Source organism: Eulemur rufifrons, chromosome 16, assembly GCF_041146395.1.
Source record: "Eulemur rufifrons isolate Redbay chromosome 16, OSU_ERuf_1, whole genome shotgun sequence".
Classification (NCBI taxonomy): Eukaryota; Metazoa; Chordata; class Mammalia; order Primates; family Lemuridae; genus Eulemur; species Eulemur rufifrons.
Genome location: NC_090998.1, coordinates 19,937,445 through 19,961,647, shown reverse-complemented (window position 1 = coordinate 19,961,647; position 24,203 = coordinate 19,937,445). Strand labels below are relative to the sequence as shown.

The window sequence follows — 24,203 nt, the reverse complement described above, 5'->3', positions numbered from 1 at the left end:
ACTGGATGCTATAACCTTGGAAATGCTAGGAGAGTTTGACATTTACCAATTGTTCTTAATACACCCCTTTCATAGTGATTCCTTCCTCTGAATTTTTATTGTACTTTAATCAAATTTCTATTACCACTTATCACATTGTATTGTAATTGAAACAGACTACCTGCTTGTCTATCTCCATTGGACTAGGAGTACCTCAAGGGGCACAGTGTTAGATTCATGTTTTTATCTTCAATACTTGGCACTGAGAAGAAACTAAATGAGGGCCAGGTGCGGTGGCTCACGCGTGTAATCCCATCACTCTGGGAGGCCAAGGCGGGAGGATTGCGCACCGCGCTGGGCATTGAAGACTCGGAGATGAACGAAGACAACCAGCTTCGCTGTTGCTCAGGGAAGTAAAAAAGAAACTGCCCCTCACTTAGAGGTCCCATCACTTCCCCTTGAGGGCCAAGCCTGACTTTGACACCATGCCGATTTGTAGAGGAGCTTCAGGGGGCAGGGCACAGGCCTCGCTGGTCTTATCAGCCAACCAGTAGGCAATCAATGCGTTATTCGTTGAATGAAGATGAAAACGGTAGTCATTTTCATCAAATGAACTTTGAAACAGAGATGATCGAAATTCAGTTGTATTTTTAAAAATGTTCCGAAGCTGCAGTACTATTCCAGAGAAACATCAGCAACATCTTAGCTATGAAGATCGGTCCTCTAAAGTTGAACTGGAATGCAACATAGGGATTTATTTACATTTGGGGTAAATCTATCTGAACAAGAGCGTTCAAGTCCAGAAGAGTCGGAGATAGGCAAGTTTTGGAAATAGCACGGCCTCTGCATTGAAGGGCGTATAAGATGTGAAAATAGCTGAGCGGAGGCGGCCCTAGCCGGCAGAAGGTGACCTCCTATTTTGGGGAAGTGGGGGAGGGCGTGTGCACACTTGAGCGCTTGTCCTTGAAGGGGATTGAGCGAGCCGAGGGGAGGGGTATAGGCGGTGCTCGAGTTTCCAATCACAATAGAGAAACCTAAGAGGCTGCGAGGGGTGTGGGGCCCCGCCTCCTCCTCCCTCCTTGCAGAGCCGGCTCCGGAGGAGACGCGCGCAGCTGACATTGTCTTCGCGCAACTCTTACAGCGGGCTCCGGAGCCTTCTCTCTCCTGGTAAGTTTCAGCTCAGGACCCTGAATCCTGGCTCACAGACAAGCCGGGCGGGAGGTGCAAGGGAGTAATTGTGTGGCAAGACTGGGGGAAGGACCAAGAAGTCCATCTGTCCTCTGCGGCCTCTGGCCCAGAGCATCCGGAGTCGGGCCCCGGGGCGGTCTGGGGCGCCGGGCCATGACCTGGAGGAAGAGCGTCTGCGGCCGAGCCCCAGGCTTTGTGCGCACCGCTGCAGGGCTAGTCTCCGGCCTGTGTTCTATCAGAGGAGAAACTTGTTGCATTTGCAGCTAAGAAACAGGGCCCTACTTGTCCTTGATCGGTTCCTGGTGGCCACATCCTCCCCCCTCCCCCCAGTGCCTGCTGGTGGGAGCCAGGACACGTGGCCGACCGAGGAGCTTGGGGAGGGAGAAGGAACCAGGTGGCATGGGAAGGATGGACGATCTTGACCCTGGATATTCACATATGCTACTGCGGCAATGGAGTTTGCCCAGAGTTTGCTGGGATGCGGGTAAAGGCATCAGATGATCTGCAGTTCGGCCCTGCACTCCCGGCTGCAGACGCAGCCTTCCCACGAGCTGTGTATGCACCGGTTCTTTCTGGGAATCTTTTCCTCATGCTCAGGTGCTTTGCCAGCTTTGGGTGCTCGGAGTAAGGAAGTCCTAGACTTGTCCCCAGAGACCCTATCTGAGAAGATCTGTGGCCGCTGCCCGCCCTCGTGACCTGCTGTTCTCTGCTGCCTACCCCAGAGGAAGAGGCGGCTTGCAATTAGGGCCTGGGGAGTGGGGGAAGGGGAGAGCCGGCCCTCCCTTAATGGAAAAATTCCAAGGCAACCCTGGATTTTAAAAGGGGTTAGAATGAGAGACATTCTACAAAGAGGATCTTTGTTCCTGAACTTAAGGCACTGGTTCATTTGTAATGGTTGTTTTATACAGGGCGAGGAGATGTAAAGCACCAAGAGTTGGAGATTGTTTTTACCCTGTTCATTCTTTTTCCTTACAGCCACCACTCTGATGTTGGCACAGACCTGCCATAGAATGCAAACCATTTTCTTATTTCTTAGAACTCCTATTAAGGAAAAAGTAAATCAAAGCACTTTTATCCAGAAAGATTTGAAAGAAAATCCAACTGGCTCGGGCTTCTAAATTGTACTTTCAGAAATTCTTTAAATTAATTTAGAAGGTCTATCAGAACAATGAACCTGTATTTATATAGCAACTGGATTTTTGTTTTCCACTGCTTACTGGGGCCCCTATCTATATACCTAAATGATCTTAAACCAATTAACAGTAACAAACCTAAGTGGAGAAAAACTGCATTTGTGTCTTAGTTCAACAAGGAGAGCTGCAGCATTCTTTTTTCTGAGCCTGCTCAAAATGCAGGACGTGTTTGAATTTCATTTTAAGGTCAACTATTTGTGGAGGCACTTGCACGACCTTGCATCTTTCTTTTCTTTTTAGCATCCACTAGGAAACTAAATGTGATCTGCAAAGGGAAAACAATCTCCTCCCAATTTAGTCCTTACAGATTGGAGAAAAATGTTTGGTTTTTTTGTTTGTTTGTTTGTTTGTTTGTTTTTTGAGACAGTCTCACTCTGTTGCCCAGGTTAGAGTGCTGTGGCGTCAGCCTTGTTCACAGCAACCTCAAACTCCTGGGCTCAAGCAATCCAACTGCCTCAGCCTCCCGGATAGTTGGGACTACAGGCACGCACCACCATGTCCGGCTAATTTTTTATATATATATTATATTTAGTTGTCCATATAATTTCTTTCTATTTTTAGTAGAGACGGGGTCTTGCTCTTGCTCAGGCTCGTCTCAAACTCCTGAGCTCAAACAATCTGCCCGCCTCGGCCTTGCAGAGTGTTAGGATTACAGGCGTGAGCCACCGCTCCCGGCTGAGAAAAATGTTTTTTAAGAAAAAAAAAAAGGGTATAGAACAAAACAGTTGTTACACAGTGGTCTCCAAATTCAAATACTTTATTCTAACTCAGAGCCATACTAACGCTTAACTTTACATATACTATTATTAAACTCGGTTTTGTTACTGAGTCCATTGCAGAGGAGAAGCAAAAACAAGACTAGGAAGTGGTGGCACAGTTTAAAACAGGTACAGTAGCCTCGGATGCAACAGTCTAACATAAAAAGTAAAAAATAAAGTAAAATAATAGACATTATAATGAGTTACTACAATTATAAGTGATGATTACAAAGGAAAGGCTTATCTATGGTGCGTGCCCTCTCTGTTCAAGGCAGGGCAGTATATTTTGTGGACTAAATTGCCACAGAATTCATAAAGTTATTTCAGTAAGTATAGCTGTTTGTTTCAGTTATCCAGAAGACTCATCTGATTATCTGATGACACAGATAAATTTGGTGTTACTGTACAGAATGTTTTCCAACAGGTTTCAATTTGTTTTTTAACTTCTTGGGGGCTTTGTTTTGGATGGTTGGAAAGAAACTGATTCAGAAACTGATATTCTCCTAATATCACCTCCTGAAAGGAAAATGTATTAAGTATCTGTCCACCTTCCAAGGTGTGCTAAGAGGAATTCAGAGTGATATTTTTGCAGACTTTGCATGAACAATATTCATTGCTATTTTGTTATCATTATGTATTTATTAAGTATGTCTGGTACACTGTGGCACGATGTTATGTGAAACAAAGTCCCTGTCTTCCAAGACTCACAATAACCATTAGTATGAGAAATTATATTTATAACTGGCCATTAGTTCTTTTTGACCAAGCTTAAATATAGGTTAATAGTGGGCTCAAACTTAGTTTACATAGTTACATATAAATTCTTTATAGGAAAAACAGAAACAAATCAGCTAATTTAAATACTCATGTCTACAAGACAAAATGGTTACAACTTATTAAATACTCACATGGACTCATAGGCTGAAGAGAACCCGAATTCTGATGGGCTTCGTGGATTTTTTGCCTTACGTTCTCATTTAAATGGGTCTCATAGTTCTTACAAATATATTCTGTGTTCTAGAATATCATTAGGCTCATTTTAAGTTTTATTTAAGTTCAAAATTGCAACAGTAACCTTTTAAGGATTATTTCCATCCAGATTTCATATGTGGATATATGTATAATGTTTTGATTCTTTTCTTGCAGTGCACAATGGCAACTCTTAAGGAAAAACTCATTGCACCAGTTGCAGAAGAAGAGACAGGAGTCCCAAACAATAAGATCACTGTAGTGGGCGTTGGACAAGTTGGTATGGCTTGTGCTATCAGCATTCTGGGAAAGGTACATTTCAAGAGCTCCATGCATGATAGACAGTTTCAGTGCGTGTATACACAGTCTGGGCACTTTGGGAGTTTATCATATTTTTAAAAGATATCTTTTCTCTTGAACAATTTGCAGCAAGTTGTAGACATTCCACTTCACCTTTAAATACTTAAGCGTGAATCTCCTAAGAGAATTATATTCTCCCTATGTGACCACACTAGAGTTACTGCACCTAGGAAACATAACATTAATAATTAAAATTCTCCATGTTGTCAGAAGCCATTTAGAACTGTTTTCACCCCAACCCAATATCATATGTTTTATATACTTGTCATATCTCTTCACTCTTCTTTAATATAGAACAACTCAATCTTTCTTTGTTTCTCACATCCTTGACATTTTTATAGAGTCCAGGTCAGTTTTGTAGGATGCCCTCCAATGCCTGTTTGTCTGATGTTTCCTTGTAATTAGGTTCAATTTAAATTTTGGGGGTGAAGTTAAGACTAGGAGATGTCATGTCCTTCTTTGTGCAATACATCAGGAGGCACATAATGTTCAACTTGTCTCCTTACTGGTGGTGCAGAATTTAGTCCCTTGATTAAAGTGGTAACAGCAAGACTTCTCCTCTGCAAAGGTCCCTTTCCCATGTCTAATAAGTAACTTATGTCATGGCTTTGAGAGGATGTAGGACTATCCTATTATGCCCCTCAAACTTTTACCCAATAGTTTTATTTTGAAATGAATTCAAACTTACAGAAAATTTGCAAGAATAGTAAAAAAACTAAAACACCCATAAATACTTAAACATTTTATTCTTCGTTCTCTCTCCCTCACTCCCTTTCTCTCTTTCTAAATAGATAGATGGATGATAGAGGACATGGACATAGATATTTATATCTCTACCTATGTATCTATTTGGATGGCTTTTTTCTAAACCATTTGAGGATAAGTTGAAGGCATTATGCTCTTTACTTCCAAGTCCTTCAGAGTACATTTCCGAAGAATAGGACATATTCTTACATAATCAGTGTGGTTATCAACACCAGGAGATTTAACACTAATACCATACTATTATCACCTTCCACTTCTAAAGACTGTATTTTCCCTGTATACCTCCATAGATTTTTGGCTTACCTTACATTGTATGTCTCCCTTGTAATTCTTTAGTTTCCAAGGAACTTTTTTTTTTTTTTTTTTTTTTGAGACAGAGTCTCACTCTGTTGCCCGGGCTAGAGTGAGTGCCGTGGCATCAGTCTAGCTCACAGCAACCTCAAACTCCTGGGCTTAAGCGATCCTACTGCCTCAGCCTCCCGAGTAGCTGGGACTACAGGCATGCGCCACCATGCCCGGCTAATTTTTTGTATATATATATTTTAGTTGTCCATATAATTTCTTTCTATTTTTAGTAGAGACGGGGTCTCACTCTTGCTCAGGCTGGTCTCGAACTCCTGACCTCGAGCGATCCACCCGCCTCGGCCTCCCAGAGTGCTAGGATTACAGGCGTGAGCCACCGCACCCGGCCTCCAAGGAACTTTTGAGGAAAGAGCCCTTTCTTATTTACTTCACTGAATTGATTCCTTATTCCTTCTGGTGGTTGCCTTGAATGTAGGAACCAAAAAGAAAAAAAAAAAATGCTGCCCTGATTTGGGAGAACACAGTCCCTTTGTATCATGTGAAGGCTGCCTGAATATCTGCCAGCCAAGCATATTTCTGTTTGCAAAGTTTAAATTCTAAAGGAACAAATTCTGAATCTTTAATGAGAAATAGTTATCAAAGAAATGGACTAAAACATGTAGTGTACACCAATGAAAGTTTCATGCTTTTGCATGTTTTTCTAGCCTAGTGTCAGTTGACTAGGTCCAGTCATTTAAATTAGATGCTTCCCAAATTACAGGGAATTTAAATAATCACAGTTTAGTGCTTACTGTTCATGTTAGTAAAAACAAAAAGTATCCCAGCTTACATTTCTTTTGAAAAACACACATTGAATATGTAATTTGTTCGAAGTATTTTTAAATAAGATGCTTTATTTTAAATAACCTCAGGAGATAACTGTTTATATCTTTGTTTTCAGATGAGGTGGCTGACACTTAAAGAGATTAAGTAGCCTGTATATAGTTACACATCTTGTAGTGGCAGAGCTGTATTTTTGAATCCAGGACTCTGAACTCTTAACTATAGTGACTTTTCAATTCCTTTTGATTCTATGCTAGTATTTAGGCAATTAAAACATAGATGTATTAATAAAATACTAGCTGAAGATATTTCTTTCCTCCTGCTAATCTCAAAATCTGGGCTTTTTAGGAAACTATCTGAGTTATCATGATTCTATAAGAAGTACCTGTGTGGTGGTTATTTTAATCATAAATTTTAAATTATCTTCAGTACATAATTTAATTGAGACTGTGTCTGGAGTTATAGCATACTTTGGCCCAGATCAAGTGCTTGAGAAAACATCCTCCTCTGCTAACACAAGCTTGGATGCTATGATTTCTGGTTTTCAATCTACCACTCCTTTTCCCTTTGTCTTTTATAAAATGGAGCATAATGCCTTAGTAATTACATGAAGACAAGTAAGGAAAAATATTTTTGAAAGCATAAATACAATGTTGAAAGACCATTTCACTCATTAAAAATGTCTAAATCTTATTTTAATGGATAAGGATTAAAGTGTCTCAATTGTTTTAATATATGATAAGGATTAGAAGTCCCACTAGTAATAGAGACAGGTAAAATAACAGGACCTACTTTGTGTTTGGTGAAACCTGTGAGAGGGTATTATCATCTGTATATTACTGTTTGGGGGACACGGGGAACAAAACTCACAAGGGCTAAGCAACTTGACTAAGGTAACATAGATAAGAAGTGCTAGATCTGGCCTTTTTGAGTCCGTTCCTGGTGTGCTTTGCAGCAGGCAGCATTGCTTTGCTCTCAGAAGGTAAACAACATTACAGCATAGGAAAGGCTTATGAAGGCAACTGAGGCTTCCTGGTACAATGTCTCACCATATGAAGACTATTTTCTGTAGCTGCTTTTGCCCACTTTCCTTAGCCCATTGTTTACATAATAACCATAGTGAGCTTTTATAAAAGTAGTGGCTCCCCTACTTGAACTTTTCCAGTAGCTTCACAGTGCACATGTGATACACACGTACCTAAAATCCTGCAATTCACAGTGCACATGTACTACACACATACATTAAATCCTGCGAGCCCTTGCAGATCTCTCCCTGCTTGTCTCTCAGAGCAAGGCAGTGGAACACGCAATCCAGGGCCTGCCATCCACACGGTGGCAATAGCACCTTCCAGTGCAATGTAGTGATTCCATCTCTGACTTCATTCTTCTATTCTTCCTCCCAAACACCAAACTCATTTCTGCTTAAACCCTTTTACTTGCCACAGGATCTTCCTGCAAATACCGTGCCCTTGCAGGAAGACCCTCTCTGGCTTTCCAATACAGAGTAAACTTCCTTCCCAGTAACTTTAACATCCTCCTGCCTCATGCTCTTTAAAGAGCTTCTGCCATCAGAGATCATCTTCATTTGTTTAATTCCTATTCCCTTCCTGATACATTCCATGACAGCAAAGACTTTTCTGAATTTGTTCATGACTGGATACCTGATTAGTAGAATAATACCAGCCAGTTATGCATTAAGTAAATGAATACCCCTGCTATTACTCATAAACTGCACTTATGCTTTGTCAAACTGGTCATAGCTATTGCTTTTTCATGGCTTCTACTGCCAAGTTTGGCTTTTGCCCCACTACCAATCTCAGGCTCTGCGTCCTACCTGCCAGTGGGAGGATCTGAATGTCGAAATCATCCTGTTAGGGTCTTGCGGTGCTTCCAGACAAGATTATCATAAACCCTCAGCCTCTCAGTCCAACTATCTTGGGGTTTAGTGTCTATACTTGCTTCAGTCAACTATAGCCATGTTCTCATAGTACAAACAGCATAATAAGTCTCTTAGGAGGCGCAGTGTAATTACACACGTATTGCAAAGTAGTTTTTACAGTGCAGGACTCGGCTTAAAAGTAGGACATAATTAAAACTTGGCCTTTACACAAGGATAGACAGATTAATGGAACAGGCTAAAAGCTTAGAAAGGGACCCAAGTAATATTTAATAATGTAGAAGTGACATTTCAGAGGGGAAGAAAAACAAATCATTGAATAAATGGTGCTTGTCCATTTAGTTAATTATTTGGAAAAGGTTATACCTTTTCCTCCCACAAAATTTCATGCAGACTAGTCACTTGAATATCAAAATGCAGGCATCAAAGATTATAGCATTGGTGGTAGCAATTTATTATCTAAGAGGAACAAGAGACAGAATATATGGCTGTGTCAGGTCCACACAGGACTTTAGAGTAAAAGCCATTTTAACATGTTAAGCATGATTTCAACAGTTGACAGTTTTGGCTTCTAACTGACCTTGCTCCTATATAAGATTACTTACTTATGCTTACTTTTAATGTTAATGTATTGACAGCTTAAGTGAAATATATATGGTAAGTTCATAGTTTATAAAATATGATAATATGGATGGAGATTTATTTGAGCCAAACACCACATCAGTACTTGGTCACACATCGTCTATTTCTATGCCTCTGCATTGGAGGATATTCGGTTGCGCAGATGCAGCTAAATTCAGTGCGACAATTTTTCAGTGTTGAATCTCTTCCTTCCTTGTCAGCTGAGTATGTACTTCTCAGGCAATTCTCTACACCCACTGAAACAGACAGGATCTGAGTGTGGCATCCTTTTCCACTTGAGCACAAAATTGTTTTGCCTTGTTGACTTCAGGACCACACATGTGCCGTTACTAAAATAAGAATGATATTCCTAGTGCTCCATACCTTGACAGAACATTAATGATATTAAGTTATATTGTATTAACTTAGGGCTTAAAAGACACAAATGGGGTTTTGTGTGATCTTGTCAGAGGCTGCAAAAGATCACAATAGTTTTGAAAGTGTCAAAATGTGTGTAAGTAAAAATGGATAAAAATTAATGCCAATATTTTGTATCCATAGAAATGAGAAAAGATTTCCCAAATGATCCACGATTCACAAATGGTTGTTTCAAAAGTTTGCTGTTAGTTCAGTTGCTTAGAACTGAGGATGTATTTGATCACCAGGAGGCTTCCATCTTAGAGAAACCCTCACAAACAAGCCCACTGTAGCTCACTTCTTGAGGCTGGCCAGCCATTCAGATTTTAGGGACAGGAGACCGAGCTCATTCGTTGTCCTACAGGAAGCCAGACCTGTGCTGCTATCTACCAAGCTAAAGTAGGTCAGCTTTTCCTACTGGCTGTCTCACCTCTCTGCTTCTGTGGAGCAGCCCAGGTTGGCCAATGCCAACTGGACTATTCTATCCTTCAAAGGCTTCCTGAACCCCAATTACTTGACTTTTCCCCACTAACACCCCTCACCTGTGTGTGTAGCTGATCTCACTTCTATCCTTAGTAGAGGTACAGTTGGCCCTTGAGCAACACGGGTTTGAACTGCGCGGGTCCACTTATAAGCGGACTTTTTTCAACTAAATGCGCAGGTGGAAAATACAGGATGCATAGCCTGGAAGCACAGAAGGCCGACTTAAGAGAGTTGGGCAGGGCAGACTGTGGGACTTGAGCATGCGCAGATTTTGGTATGCAATCTGCGGGGAGGGGTTCCTGAAGCCAATCCCTCCACCCCCAGCATACCGAGGGAGGACTATTTGCATTTCTAAGAGGGCTCCCGTATTGATATTCTATTAAGCTGATTATCTTGATAACAGCCTTAAAGCCAGTAAAGACAAGGACGCTGGTGATTTTTTCAAAAGGAGGGGTAACCATTTTTTAGATAGTTAGTAAATTATGGATTCCCATAAGATAATGGAAGTTTTTATGAAAGGTTGTTTAGATGCATCTAGATTGACCATCCCCTCCTCATTTTTACAAGAAGAAAAGATCAAGGACTTGCCAAAGAACACACATGATTATTGAAAGGAGAATTTCTTTCTTTTTTCCCTCCCACTATTCATGAGAGATTCAGAGAACATATAAAATTATGAAGCTAGATCAAGATCAAATAGCATATTTGTTGATTTTGAGTTTATTTTGGATGAGGGCAGGAAATGACAATTGGAATAGAAAATAAAGGGACTTTGAGACTGGACAAGTTTCAGAGACACATGTCTGGACTGATCATATATGGAAAAAATCTACCAGTCCTGGACCGATCCATCCATAAGTCTCTCCTTCTTTTCCCCACCAAGACGTTTGAGTTGATCAGAGCCAACTTGAGGATTCCAAACTTCAGTGGGACTTCAAGTTCTACTCTAAACTCACACTCTGTTGATTTAAACCAAATCTTCCCTCAGAAACCCACCAAGCTGGGGTGACCTCAGGGCTGGGCACATTGCCCAAGGTTGTTTCTGCGTCTGGATGAATCTCTTTTTTCACCATCTTCCCCTCCTTAATGTGAAGCCTTATATGCCCTGGGCTTACCATTGAACCAAACTGGTTTCATAAGGAATCTTTAAGACTACATTTTTTTTTTTTTTTTTTTTTGAGACAGGGTCTCGCTCTGTCACCAGGGCTAGAGTACAGTGGCATCATCATAGCTCACTGTACCCTCCTGGGCTCAAGCAGTTCTCCTATTTCGGCCTCCCAAGTATCTGGGACTACAGGCAAACTCCACACCTGGCTAATTTTTCCCTAATATTTTTGTAGAGATGGGGGTCTTGCTCTTGTTGAGGCTGGTCTCGAACTCCTGACCTCAAGTGATTCTCCCACCTCGGCCTCCCTGAGTGCTGGGATTACCAGGTGTGAGTCACCACGCCACCCTAAGTCTACACATTCTTGAATCAGTTTATGTCATGCTACTTGAATCCTAGTTGAGTACCTAACTTCATGGTAAAATCCTTAAGGATTTTAGACTTTTGGTCCTTAGCCATTTAAAAGGACTCTTTGTGTTGGATGGTGAGCTGAGGAATTCTAGGGTAGCTTAGGGTACTAACACCTGTTTTGTGTTTGTAGTCTCTGGCTGATGAACTTGCTCTCGTGGATGTTTTGGAAGACAAGCTTAAAGGAGAAATGATGGATCTGCAGCATGGGAGCTTATTTCTTCAGACATCTAAAATTGTGGCAGATAAAGGTAATTTTACTTCATACCCCAAGCAATCTAATATTGATTTTTTTAATGACAAAAAATACATATGGATTGCATCTTACAGCATAATAGGCTTATTTTTTAATTAGGAAAAGTTAAAGTTTTAAAACAATTATTTCAATAACTGTTAATAAAATGTTCAAGATCTAGTTTAGTGATTTCAAATTACTGAAAAATTCTTATCTCATTGTAAAATTTTTCCTTTTTTTCTCATTTTATCAAATTCTGATTTTTCTATTATAGTCTACTTTTCATTTCTAATATATTAATTTTACCTTCATTCATTAATGGGCAATCACTAAAAATGAGTTTGCTAGCCATAAATGGTAATTGATAAGTCACTAAGAGAAAGTAACAAATTGTGATTTATAGCATTGTTTGGTTTATTGTGCCATCTTTGTCCTATAGGCCAATTTTCTTTTATAAATTTCTAGAAACCTGCTTTCTAGCCATTCTTTTGAAATGTGCCCATAGGAAATTGACATTTTCACATTGGAAGTGTATGTAGAAAATGATCGTGTATTCCATGCTTCACACTGCCACACCTAGTTATCTTTATCCCTAAACCAGATGCTTTTTCTAAAATGGAAGTTTGGGTATATTCCTTTCCTTAAAGATTTCTTCTCCTTTTATACACCTTTGTCTATATTCTAAAGCCTCTAGCAGGGCCTACACAGATCTTCTCAATTTAGACACAACCTGCCTTTCCACACATCTCAATATCCTCCTCTCCTCCCTCGTTCTCTGTTATAAAATTAGTCTTCCTGTCCTGGGGAATACAGCGTTGGCAGTTTCTTCTTTTCTTCTGGATCCAACCATGCTTAAGGACAAACTCAAGTATTATTTCCATTAACTCTCTCCTACATACCTTCTCCACATTTGATAATGTAACATTTTAGGACATTATATCACAAGGGCTTTGTTTGTATCTGTTTGAGAACAGAAATATTTTAGACCCCAAATAATATTTGTACAAGGTAATTTGAGTGCCTTGAAGAAATTACATAATAGCTATTTATTGAATTAGTGACATTCCGGGTACTGTGTGAAGCATTTTGGAGGTATTTCTCATGTTAGTGCATCTTTACAACAACCCTATGAAGTATAGGTACTATAATTACCCCCATGTTATGAGAGAGGAACCTGACAATGTATTAACAATTGTCAAAAGTCACCTTGCAACACGGTTTAATTATATTAATTGTCCATAGCTATTGAGTCTCATGATCACATCAAATCGTAATGTCGGCGTATTTTGTAAAAGGACACACTTTCTTGAGGAAAAAAACAATTTTTTAGAGAAACTCAGCACTGCTAAAAAGCGAATAAGCCTTCTGAAAATATTGAGTATTAGCAATCTAAGTTCAGGTTCCAGCCAAAACAAACACTTCTGTGCCTTCTTTTCATTTACAGATAATTAACATTTTATAAGCTACATGAAATTTTTTTGTTATAGTTGGAAGTCTGCCTGTTAGACTCACTGTATTTCATTTTATTACTGACAAGCCATTGAATTTGTTAGCCAGAAACATAATTTAGTGTCATGTTTATTTCCTTCGTTCATTTTCTGAACCAATTTTATGTTTGGATTGCTTCAGTGTAGACCAAGGAAGAAAAAAGAAGCCACAGGAACATTGAATTTCAAACCCTGATAATCCAGAAAACATAATTCTTATATAAGTTCTAGAAGTTTATGTTTCGATGAAGAGTTGCACTAATGTACCTGTTTTGTCTCTCTTTCTTAGATTACTCTGTGACCGCCAATTCTAAGATTGTGGTGGTAACTGCAGGTGTCCGTCAGCAAGAGGGGGAGAGTCGTCTCAATCTGGTGCAGAGAAATGTTAATGTCTTCAAGTTCATTATTCCCCAGATCGTCAAGTACAGTCCTGATTGCATCATAATTGTGGTTTCCAACCCAGGTATTGTTGTACTTTAAGTCTCAATTCCATTAAGTTCACTGTTTTGGGAGTTTTGTTTTGGACTTAAAATCTGTGTCAGTATTCACTTACAAAAGCAATACATGTGTCTTCTGTTACTGGTCACAGCGGAATGGTGTTTGCAAAACAAATGTCCCAAATGTTCAAAAACGTGAGAAGAGTTTTGGCAATTTCATGTTTTTGCTTCATCTGGATTTGCTGTAGATACTAAAGGCTTTTAAAATTTTTTGTAAAGATTATCCTGGGATGCAGAATGCAACAATTGAATGAGGCTTCCATTTGTAAGAAACATTTCAATATATTTGATCTTCTGTTTCTGGAAAATCCTATTCTGAATTGAATCAGAATGAAGAGCTGAAGAAAGCCATTAACCAGTTCTGTTTTAAAGATAGAAATGGACTGTATTGATGGACCAATACAAGCTAACACCATATGTTGGGACTTAAAAACTGCTTTCCTTATTAAATTAACATCTGCAGAATAAATGTTAACTGACTAGAGAGTGCTACATTTTTAGACTGAACAGTTAAGATTCATTTTATATCACATTTCTTTTGTTTATAATTTGCCACTGAGCTCACCACATACTGGTGAGAATGGTAGATACATTGATGGAATAGGAAAACTGATTCTCTCTGATACTTGGCATACAGAAAGACTATGAATAAGAGCCAGGGAAATCTTAGTTTATTGAATATTGAGAGTTGGGAGCCAGCAAGGATACAGATTATTTCTTACTCTCTGCAAACCTAGATTGGGCTTCATTAAACAGTACGGTCTTATATATAAAACTTCTCATAAATATGTATATACAACAGGTAGGTGTAGAACAGGGATGACGAGTAGCTATGATATATTGTTGCTGCATGCTGTCCTTCAGGCAGACATGAGTAACCAATTATACCACTTTCTAGGTATAGCTTCACAGTCTGACTCTCCAGGGAGTCACTTCTACCCAATCAAAGTTGGCAAAGGGTAGAAGAGTTACTTAGTCCAAAGCGTCCTTAAAATATCTTAGCTAGTATGTATAGATGAGTGTGGAGGTGGAGACTGAAGGATTAACTTCCAGCTCGGCTCCTTACCTTCCTTGTGTGCACATTTATACACTTTTTGCAGCTTATTAGCCCATAAGTGCTGTGATCCTGTCTGGACTAATAAAAGTTTTACTTCTGCAGTTTCAAGGCTATGCCACACTGGAACAAAGGTTCTGTCATGGATGTTCTTTTATTAAATAGTAGCATATTTTAATATCGTGTATTATTACAATTGTTTACTGAATAATCTCATGTCCAGAAAATTTATAGTAGCATGCCTTGGTAATTTAGTAATCAAGAGATTTTTGGTTTGTGATGAGAGTCTTATCAATCATGGAATGTTAGAACTGGTAGAAACTTAAGTGACAGTCTCACCCCTAATTGACATAACAGTTGAAGTCAGTTTGGATTTACTTACATATCCTATTTCTAACATTTTTAGTGGACATTCTTACCTATGTTACCTGGAAACTAAGCGGATTACCCAAGCACCGTGTGATTGGAAGCGGGTGTAATCTGGATTCTGCTAGATTTCGCTATCTCATGGCTGAAAAACTTGGCATTCATCCCAGCAGCTGCCATGGATGGATTTTGGGAGAACATGGCGACTCAAGCGGTAAAAAAAAAAAAAAAAGAGAATATTTACTGTATACTGAAGATACTGGTTTTGCCATTCTGAATTGTTTTATTTTAAATATTATTTTTATAAATTTTGACATACCTCAGAAAAGTTGTGAAAACAGTAGTCAATTCTTGTATTCTACTATTGCTTTATTATTTACTCTTTCTCATCCATCTATCTTTACCCTCATCCATTAAGCATAATCAGCCATTTTACCCTTTTCTCCATAAGTCCTTTAGTGTGTATTTCCTAAAAACAAGGATTTTCTTTTTTGTAACCACAGTACACTTATGCAAATCAGGAAATGTAACATTGATACAATATTATCTAATCCAGAATCTATATTCAAATGTTACCAACTATCTCAATAATGTCCTCTAAAGCCTTTTTCTTGGAAGCCGTTCTAGGATTGCACATTACATACAGTTATATCTCCCTAGTCTCCTTCAGTCTGGAACAATTCCTCAGTCTGTCTTTGTTTCCCATGATCTTGACATTCTTCAAAAGTCAGGTGACTTATTTTGTAGAATGCCCATCGGTATAGGTGTGTCTGATTATTTCTTCAGGATTAGGTTGAGCTTATGTGCTTTTGGCACAAATACCACAGCAGTGAGACTATAACCTTCAAATGGTATCATATCCAAAGGCACCCAATGTCAGCGTGTCCCATGATTGGTGATGTTAACTGCATTTACTTAAAGTTGAGTTTGCTAGGTTAATCAACATGAAGTTACTGTTCTTCCTTTGTGATTAATAATAAGTAATTTGTAGGAAAATGCTTTGATATACTGACTAGGTAAATATCTGATTCCTCAATTTTTTGCCTGCTAAGTTTAACATCCATTAGTGATTCTTGGTTGAATAAATTGTTATCATGATAGTTGTCAAACATGATATCCATCATTTATATTTATTAGTTGTAGCCTACTCTAAGAGAGAGCTTTTTTCTTTTCCCCCTTTATTTATGCTTTCATTTATTTATACAACCCTTTCTTGTTTTCTGGCACACGAGGTTGTACCAGCCTCATCTTCATTTTTTTAGTGGTGAGTGGTAATTAGAAACCAAGATTTAGGTATATGTGAGCTCATGCCACTGGTGTATCTTTGCCTCTAGGCCCTTTCAGCTGACAGAGCTGTTGTATCCATTGTGTTTATTGAAGGGGGAATGAACTAACTCTTGTCTACTCTTCTACAATGTAAAATAAACCTTACTTTAAATGAAATCTTATTTTTAATGAACCATTAATCATAACTATCAATCATTTAAGTAGTAGGACACTATAAGGTCAAACTTAAATATTTTCTTTAGGAATTTAAATGGAAATAAAAATTATTGGACATAAATTAGTCATTATGAAACAGCAACATGTCTTTTTAGTGCTTTGTTTTGAGACAGCTAAAAACCATCTATTCTAAATGTTTTACCTTAATTTACTTTCTCATTAAAATTAATATTTATGTTCTAAAGAATTTTATATAAAACCATCTTTGAACAACTCTGATTCTATTTCATAAATCTAAACCGATTTTCTAAACCAAAATATATTGAATAGGTTCATGTTAAATAATTATAACAATACTAAAATAAAATAATCAAATAGTAAAACTAATCTAAAACATTTTAATATTTATTTTACCAAGTTCGTTTTTGCCCTATGTGCAAATGACTATTTTCTCCCTATAAGGCTAAGGTATAAATTTTCCTTTGAATTCAGTGAGAGTTTGAAATGTGATTTTAGTAAAGACTTTACCTTGGTGTTATGAGAATTTTTTCTTATAACTATTGTATAATTTATTTGTGTTTTCTTTTAATAGAATAATGCTGATTTTTTTTTTCCCCCTGATACATTGTACCATTTTATTTAAGAGTTGTTCACAGCCGAGGACTTGTCTGAATTTTTCTTTGTTCAAATTGTAATAGTTGTGTGTTTCCCTCTTGATCCCTCCAGAGCATGCAAAGTTTTTAGCCAGGCAACTCCCTGATTTAAAGCTCTGTTCTGTCATCTTAACAAGATATGTGACTGGCAAGTTCTTAACTTCTCTGAGCCTGTTTCCTCATCTATAAAATAAGGATAATTGTGCTACTTATGTTCTATATAAAAAATATTTAGTACAATATCTGGTGTACCTTAAAAGTTCAATAATTGTTAGTTATTATAATTATTGGTTTACCAGATTCATAGATGAGAAGTGATATTACACGTTCTAGTTAGTGAGAAACAAATTAAGACAAAATAGGTGACATGGCTTATTGAAGATCTTTAGCTAGTTAGTGGCGTAACTGCAACTAGAATCATGTGACTCCTGTCCAATGTTCTTTTCTCTCATGGCTGTTTTTCCCAAAACATCTGTTTTGTTTTGTTTTTTTTCTGTTTCCATATTGATTTATATTGTCTACATGAAATGAAGAAGAATTAAAGTGTGCTTACATAGGGCATGATTATGCAGATTTTATAGTTTTCATCAAAGATCATGGAAATGTCCAATTAGCCTGACTTGGCAGAGGTTGTAGACTAAAAGGAGATCTTATTTGGGCATGAGCAGTTGACGCTTCTTAGCTGTTTTAGTCATACTAGACTTTACCCCACACCTTTGCCCATATTTCCAGAGTCTATAATGTTCTCCAAAGGTCCCCAGAGAACATATAACTTAGGTTTCAAGGTCTAGTTCAAAGACCTGATTTTTTTATAAGTCTTTCTGACACTCTTCTACCTTACATTAAATAGACTCTTATTTTTATTGTGCTTTTATAATTATACTGTATTTAAGTATAAGTAATACTGTATTTGGGTCTCGTTCCAAGTTTTTTGTTTTTTATTTTTACTTTACTCTGGAAGAAAAGGTATATGTTAGAAAAACGGGCAGGAGCAAAATTAAAAATTCCTAAAACTAAAAGTTTAGGATAGTCACAAACTAGCATCCCTTGTGATTTCACCAACCTAGAGAGAGGCAAAGAATTTCATATTCTCTGTAACCAGGACACAGCATTTCTGTTTTGCAGCAACATTGCTGAAAGTTAAAAGGTCAGATGTGCTGCTATTTGAAGGCAAACGTCAACCTTCAGTTCTGAAGGAACTATATTGGAGTCACTTGTCATCGGAGCAGTTTCAGTTGGTATTCAGTCGCTTGCATCAAAGATGAAATCTGAACTAAGAAGAAAAGATTTTTAAAAATAGTGTATATCTAGAATGTTTGTTCCCCCCCCCCCCCCTTTTTTTTTTTTTACAGTGGCTGTGTGGAGTGGAGTGAATGTGGCAGGTGTTTCTCTCCAGGAATTGAATCCAGAAATGGGAACAGACAACGACAGTGAAAATTGGAAAGAAGTCCATAAGATGGTGGTTGAGAGGTAAGGGGGAGGAAATGAATTATTCATTCATTTAGATGAATAATTTCATCTAAAAGTAAAGGTAAAATTACAAACAATTACCAAGGCTGCCTGCTTAGATAAACTCTTAATGTAGTAATTATGCAGTTGTTATCTTTTGAAACTGGCAAGACAAATTTAACTGGTGAAACTTGCTATGCCAGTTGCCCCAGGGAAAGTAAATATCTTCTCTCTAGAGAAAGTACCTTGTAGAGGTAGCAGGAGCAAAGCAAGGAATCAACAAGGGAGAAGGGCCTTCAAATTGCCTCCTATCAACAAATAAGATTTATTTATCCAGAAAGGTAAACTTAGACACTATTCGTCTCACAATTGCCTAAAATAAATACTTGCTGACTGATTGCTAATTCTTTAAGCTGTTCTGTATTTACCTTTCCGCACTCTACTAAGATTCTCCACCTGTTTTTTTTTTATTTTTTTTATTGTTGTTGTTTTATTTTTTGAAGCTGTCTCTTGTTGCCAACCATGTCCTCTTTCTACGACCTTCATGCTCATCATAAAATAAGATGTCGTTTTGGACTAGACTATGGGGCTTGGATTCAAATCACGGCACTGACACTGTGGTCTTTGGGAAGCCATTTAACCTTTAAGATGAATCTCAGTTATTTTTTTCAAGAATTTTAATTGTATGTGGAGAAAAAGGACCTAAAAAAAATTGAAAGGGTCTTTAGAATTTTCAGTTAACGTAATCCCTTTATTTTACAAATGAGAAACTAGGGTTCACTCAGGTAATGGAATTTGCCCAGGGTCTTCTGGTTAGGGATAGATTGCATTAAATCCTAATTTTCTGATACTTGGCTAGAGTCACTTCTGCTACCTCTCAAGTACCAGTGCTTCTGTGGGTTTTGAGGTATACAATTTGCACTCAAAAAATTGCCAGATAAGATATTGTCATCACTTTTCTCTTATGTTAGTTGATTATAATATTTTAAGTGACAATGGGAAGTGGGACCCACAATTGAGATATATTTTGCCCTTTTATTTTCATTGTTTCATTAATATGCTGATTTCATTAATATGCTTGGAAAATTCATGTTCATGAATTAGTTACATTGGTTGGAAAATGTACATTTTGGCCATTGTGACTTTATAAATATTACTTATACGATAAGCTATTTAAATTTATCAAAACATTTATATAGTGCCTACTATGTCCTTACAGTTTTAAGCATTTTACACATATATTAACTCATTTATCACTCATAATAACAAATAACCATTGTTATCCCTATCTTCAAGATGAGAGCATTGAGGCAATAAAGGTTAAATAATCTGCCCAAGATTATAGTTAGTAAGAAACAGAGCAGAAGTTAAACCCAGAGAGTCTGGTTTCAAAAATTGTTGAGTCTGATTTCAATGATCTCTTTTATGATTTTTTTTTTCCCTTAGTGCCTATGAGGTTATCAAGCTAAAAGGATATACCAATTGGGCCATTGGATTAAGTGTAGCTGATCTTATTGAATCCATGCTAAAAAATCTATCCAGGATTCATCCGGTATCAACAATGGTGAAGGTAAGACAAACTACTGCAAACTACAATATTATTTCCAGCATTGTATTCTATAAATAGATTCATTTAAAGAAGGACCAGATACAGTCACAGTAAGTATATGATCAATTAAATAAGTATAATAGCATTTCATTTAAAGTTGGTGTACTGAAGTATAGATTGTCTTTCATGTAGTACTTGATACTTTAGCAAATTTAGTTTAATTCAAAAGCCATGGAGCAGTCATACAAAACAGTTAAGTAGAAATTCATTATTTTTTAAACAAAATTACTGCTGTATTAAAACACTATAAGGGCCGGGCGAGGTGGCTCATGCCTGTAATCCTAGCACTCTGGGAGGTTGAGGCAGGTGGATCGTTTGAGCTCAGGAGTTCGAGACCAGCGTGAGCAAGAGCGAGACTCCATCTCTACTAAAAATAGAAAGAAATTATATGAACAACTAAAAATATATATAGAAAAAATTAGCCGGGCATGGTGGCGCATGCCTGTAGCCTCAGCTACTCGGGAGGCTGAGGCAGGAGGATTGCTGGAGCCCAGGTGTTTGAGGTTGCTGTGAGCTAGGCTGATGCCACGGCACTCTAGCCCTGGGCACTTAAGTGAGATTCTGTCTCAAAAAAAAAAAAAAAACACTGTAAGACAACTAACTCATTTTCTACAATTGAATGTCATGGGTGGAAAGGTAAGGGGAGAATCCAGTAGATTAAAAGGAACTTGCAAAAGAGATTTGGGGGTAAAACATGTCAGGTGGTTTTTTTGTTTGTTTTTTTTGTTTGTTTTGTTTTTTTTAGAGAGAGAGAGAGTCTCACTCTATTGCCTGGGCTAGAGTGCCGTGGCATCAGCCTAGCTCACAGCAACCTCAAACTCCTGGGCTCCAGCCATCCTCCTGCCTCAGCCTCCTGAGTAGCTGGGACTACAGGCATGTGCCACCATGCCCAGCTAATTTTTCTATGTATATTTTTAGTTGTCCAGCTAATTTCTATTTTTTTTAGTAGAGATGGGGTCTCACTCTTGCTCAGGGTGGTCTCAAACTCCTGACCTCAAGCGATCCTCCTACCTCAGCCTCCCAGAGTGCTTAGGATTATAGGCATGAGTCACTGCACCCAGCCCATTACAAAAATTTTTGAAATTAAAAGTTTTAAAAATTATTTTAACCTTGTGTTCCAGTGTGGTTGAGGTCAAGGAAAAAAAGAAGAAATTATTTTAACTTGTTTGATGGTAATTAAATAATCTGATGAGTCATATAGTTAAATTGGCCCTGTGAATAAATTGCCCTAAAGTTTCTCTAAGCAGAGAAAGATACTAAATAAAATATAGTCAGTAAAGTTCAATAAAGTACTTGTTACTTTCTGAGAAATATCGAATTTTATCATAGTATATGTTTGCATCTTCTATTTATAAAACCTAATTCAAAATACACATTGAGGAAATATGAACCTCTAGGTGAAAAAGATTACATTAGAGAATGAGTTTGTGCTCAGCAAGTTTTCCTATCATTCTTTCTGTTCAAACATGGAAACTTTGATCATCCTTACTTACGGTTTCCTGGGTTAACCCCGTGCTTTTGTGCTCTGGCAGGGGATGTATGGCATCGAGAATGAAGTCTTCCTGAGCCTCCCGTGTATCCTCAACGCTCGGGGATTAACCAGTGTTATCAACCAGAAGCTAAAGGATGATGAGGTTGCTCAGCTCAAGAAAAGTGCAGATACACTGTGGGACATCCAGAAGGACCTGAAAGATCTGTGACTGCTGAGCTCTAGGCTGTAGAAATTCAAAAACTACAATGTGATGAACCCTGAGCCTTTAGTTTTCATCCATGTACATGGATCATAGTTTGCTTTTATCTTCCTGCATAAATGAATTTGGGCTCAACGAATCAAAGCCCATGCTTGATCTAATGCTGGCAATATGAGCCCTTGAACAAATAAAATTAACTCTATCATAGTGTGCTTCTATTTCTGGGATTTGTTCTTTAATGGTCTCTGAAAGATTTCAGTCAATCTTTCAAATAATTCTTCCCATACACCATAAATGTCTCTAAATTCCGACATCATTTACACTCCATTTTCGATACTTCTCCGTCCAGATAGCATAAAAATTTTTTGTTGCAGCATGTGTCACAATTTTGTTGTTGTCCTGAGACTATGGTTACCATTGTAAGGTTATAAGTGAAGAAGTTGTAATGGATGTCAATGTGTGTGACATTTACAGGGATGTCCATTTTAATTCTCTAAAAAGAACCCCTAAAACAGATTTGAAAATTAGAATTAACTTTGTTAGAGTTAGTTCTATATGATAGTGAAGGAAAACAACAGCTTGGGATGAATCATCCAGACCCAGGCTACTGGGAGGCAGCATAATGAGGGGATTCAGAGGAGGGCTTAAGGCAGACTGCCTTTAACAAAGTTCCCAATTTACATGTAATGTCTTTTTTTTTTTTTTTTTTTTTTTGCCTGCTCCTCCATGGGTTGGATACATGTAATATCTAAGGATCAGTTTCGCTAGTGTTAAAAGCATGGGTTTTGGTGTCACATAAACCTGGGTTTGAGGGCCAGCCCTATCATTAACTGTGATCTTGGGCAAGTTAACCACTCCTAAGTCTCATTTCCTCACCTATAGAACAGTGATAATAATGGTACCTCTTCATTATGGGTTGTATAAGTTAAATGAGAAAATTTGTATAAAACTCTTAACAAAAAGCTTGGTCATAATAGTATAGCAGCTAACACTTAAGCAGTGGTTACTGTTCCAAGTGCTTTACAGATATTAAATCATCCCAAGTATCATCCGGTAGCGTTTCCTAACATTGGCGCTATTCACCATTTGGATGATTCTGGGTAGTGGGGGACTGCACTGCTGGTTTGCAGGATGTTTAGCAGCATTCTACCGAATAAATGCCAGTCACACACCTGTCCCCAGTGTGTAACCAAAAATGTCTGCAGACATTACCAAATGTCCCCTGGGGGACTTTTGTAAATCACCCCTGATTGACAACCACTGCTCTAAAGTCCATTTTACAGACAAGGAAACTGAGGCATAAAGAAACAGAGGTCACAGCCACTAAATAGAGCTAGGATACAACCTAGACATTGTAGCTTCTATATCCCTACTATTAAGCACAGTGTACTATACTGCAGAAAATGTTACTTTTGTATCTTTTTGGAGTAATATTGAAATCCTTTCATTTAATGCTCCAGCATACTATGAGAATACTATTCCTGTGTTATAGAAAGAGACTAAAACAGTAATTTATTTCCTCTTCCACATCACATTTCTGAAATTATTCAATCTGTTGGTATGTTGATCATATCTAGATGTAAGTAGGAAGGTTATTTTAATTTAATTTATGCCTCTAGTTCACTACTTCAGTTTCTGTGTGAATGCTGAATTTACAATAAGCCGGTAGTTTCCAAGTTTGAATTTCCTGGACCAGTATAAAATTGTTTAAACTTTGTCTGGAATGGGGAATGGATACGAGTGGTGGGGGGAGGGTAAGGGCCTCAACGTAAGTTTGCCAGCTTTGTATTTTGCCAAGTAAAGACATGGAGGAAATATTACACATTTTCTAATCACCATACAAAAGAATGAGACCACAGTCTCAAATTTATCAGCTGTCCTGGACCATGAGCAGAAAGGCAAATCCCTTGGGATGTCAGAGCCTAGAGCTGGAAGAAGGCTGTGTCTTGGGTTTTCATGGAGCTGCTATATGAGCGATCGACTGCTTGCTTCCAAATTGCTTTTGCATTAGGAGGAAATAAACTCCTATCACTAGTATTGTGGGTATCTGTCTCAGCTAACCAATTAATTCCAAGTGACACTCTATAAAATTTTATTGGAACAATCAACTATAAGACAAAGTATCTGTTAGATAATTTTTTTATGTAATTAAAGAGGTACACATGAATGATAAATTGCAAAATAAGGTGCTATAAAATCAAGAAAAAACTTGAGTCCTCACATATTCAGTTGGAGTAATTTAGTTATTTTCTTATTCTCTGGGGAAACGGGAAATGGAACCGCTAACATTTCCAAGGAGTAAGAGCAGATATCCATGACTAGTCAATACATGGATTCAGGTATTAATAGCATGGGTCAATATCTAAAATTCAAGAACTATGTGCTTAGTGAGACTGACATCCTTTATCCATAAAGGTACCTTTATCTCATATGATTTTAGCATTGGAAGTG

The 24,203-nt window shown here is 38.0% G+C and overlaps 1 protein-coding gene across 4 annotated transcripts; it reads left to right on the top strand.

The window, feature by feature from the left end:
• Positions 1-1,057: 1,057 nt before the first annotated feature.
• LDHB (lactate dehydrogenase B) lies at positions 1,058-21,964 on the top strand. Of its 4 annotated transcripts, XM_069489603.1 has the most exons (8): positions 1,082-1,146; positions 4,265-4,399; positions 11,402-11,519; positions 13,280-13,453; positions 14,948-15,121; positions 18,356-18,473; positions 19,899-20,022; positions 21,594-21,915. In XM_069489603.1, exons 2-8 carry the CDS (start codon positions 4,271-4,273, stop codon positions 21,759-21,761), a joined length of 1,005 nt encoding a protein of 334 aa, XP_069345704.1. In that variant the 5' UTR covers positions 1,082-1,146; positions 4,265-4,270; the 3' UTR covers positions 21,762-21,915. The 4 variants fall into 4 exon arrangements, with proteins under 4 accessions (XP_069345706.1, XP_069345705.1, XP_069345707.1 ...); XM_069489605.1 differs by lacking the exon at positions 4,265-4,399 and having other exon boundaries at positions 1,058-1,146; positions 21,594-21,964; XM_069489604.1 differs by lacking the exon at positions 13,280-13,453 and having other exon boundaries at positions 1,058-1,146; positions 21,594-21,964.
• The last annotated feature ends 2,239 nt before the right edge of the window (positions 21,965-24,203 follow it).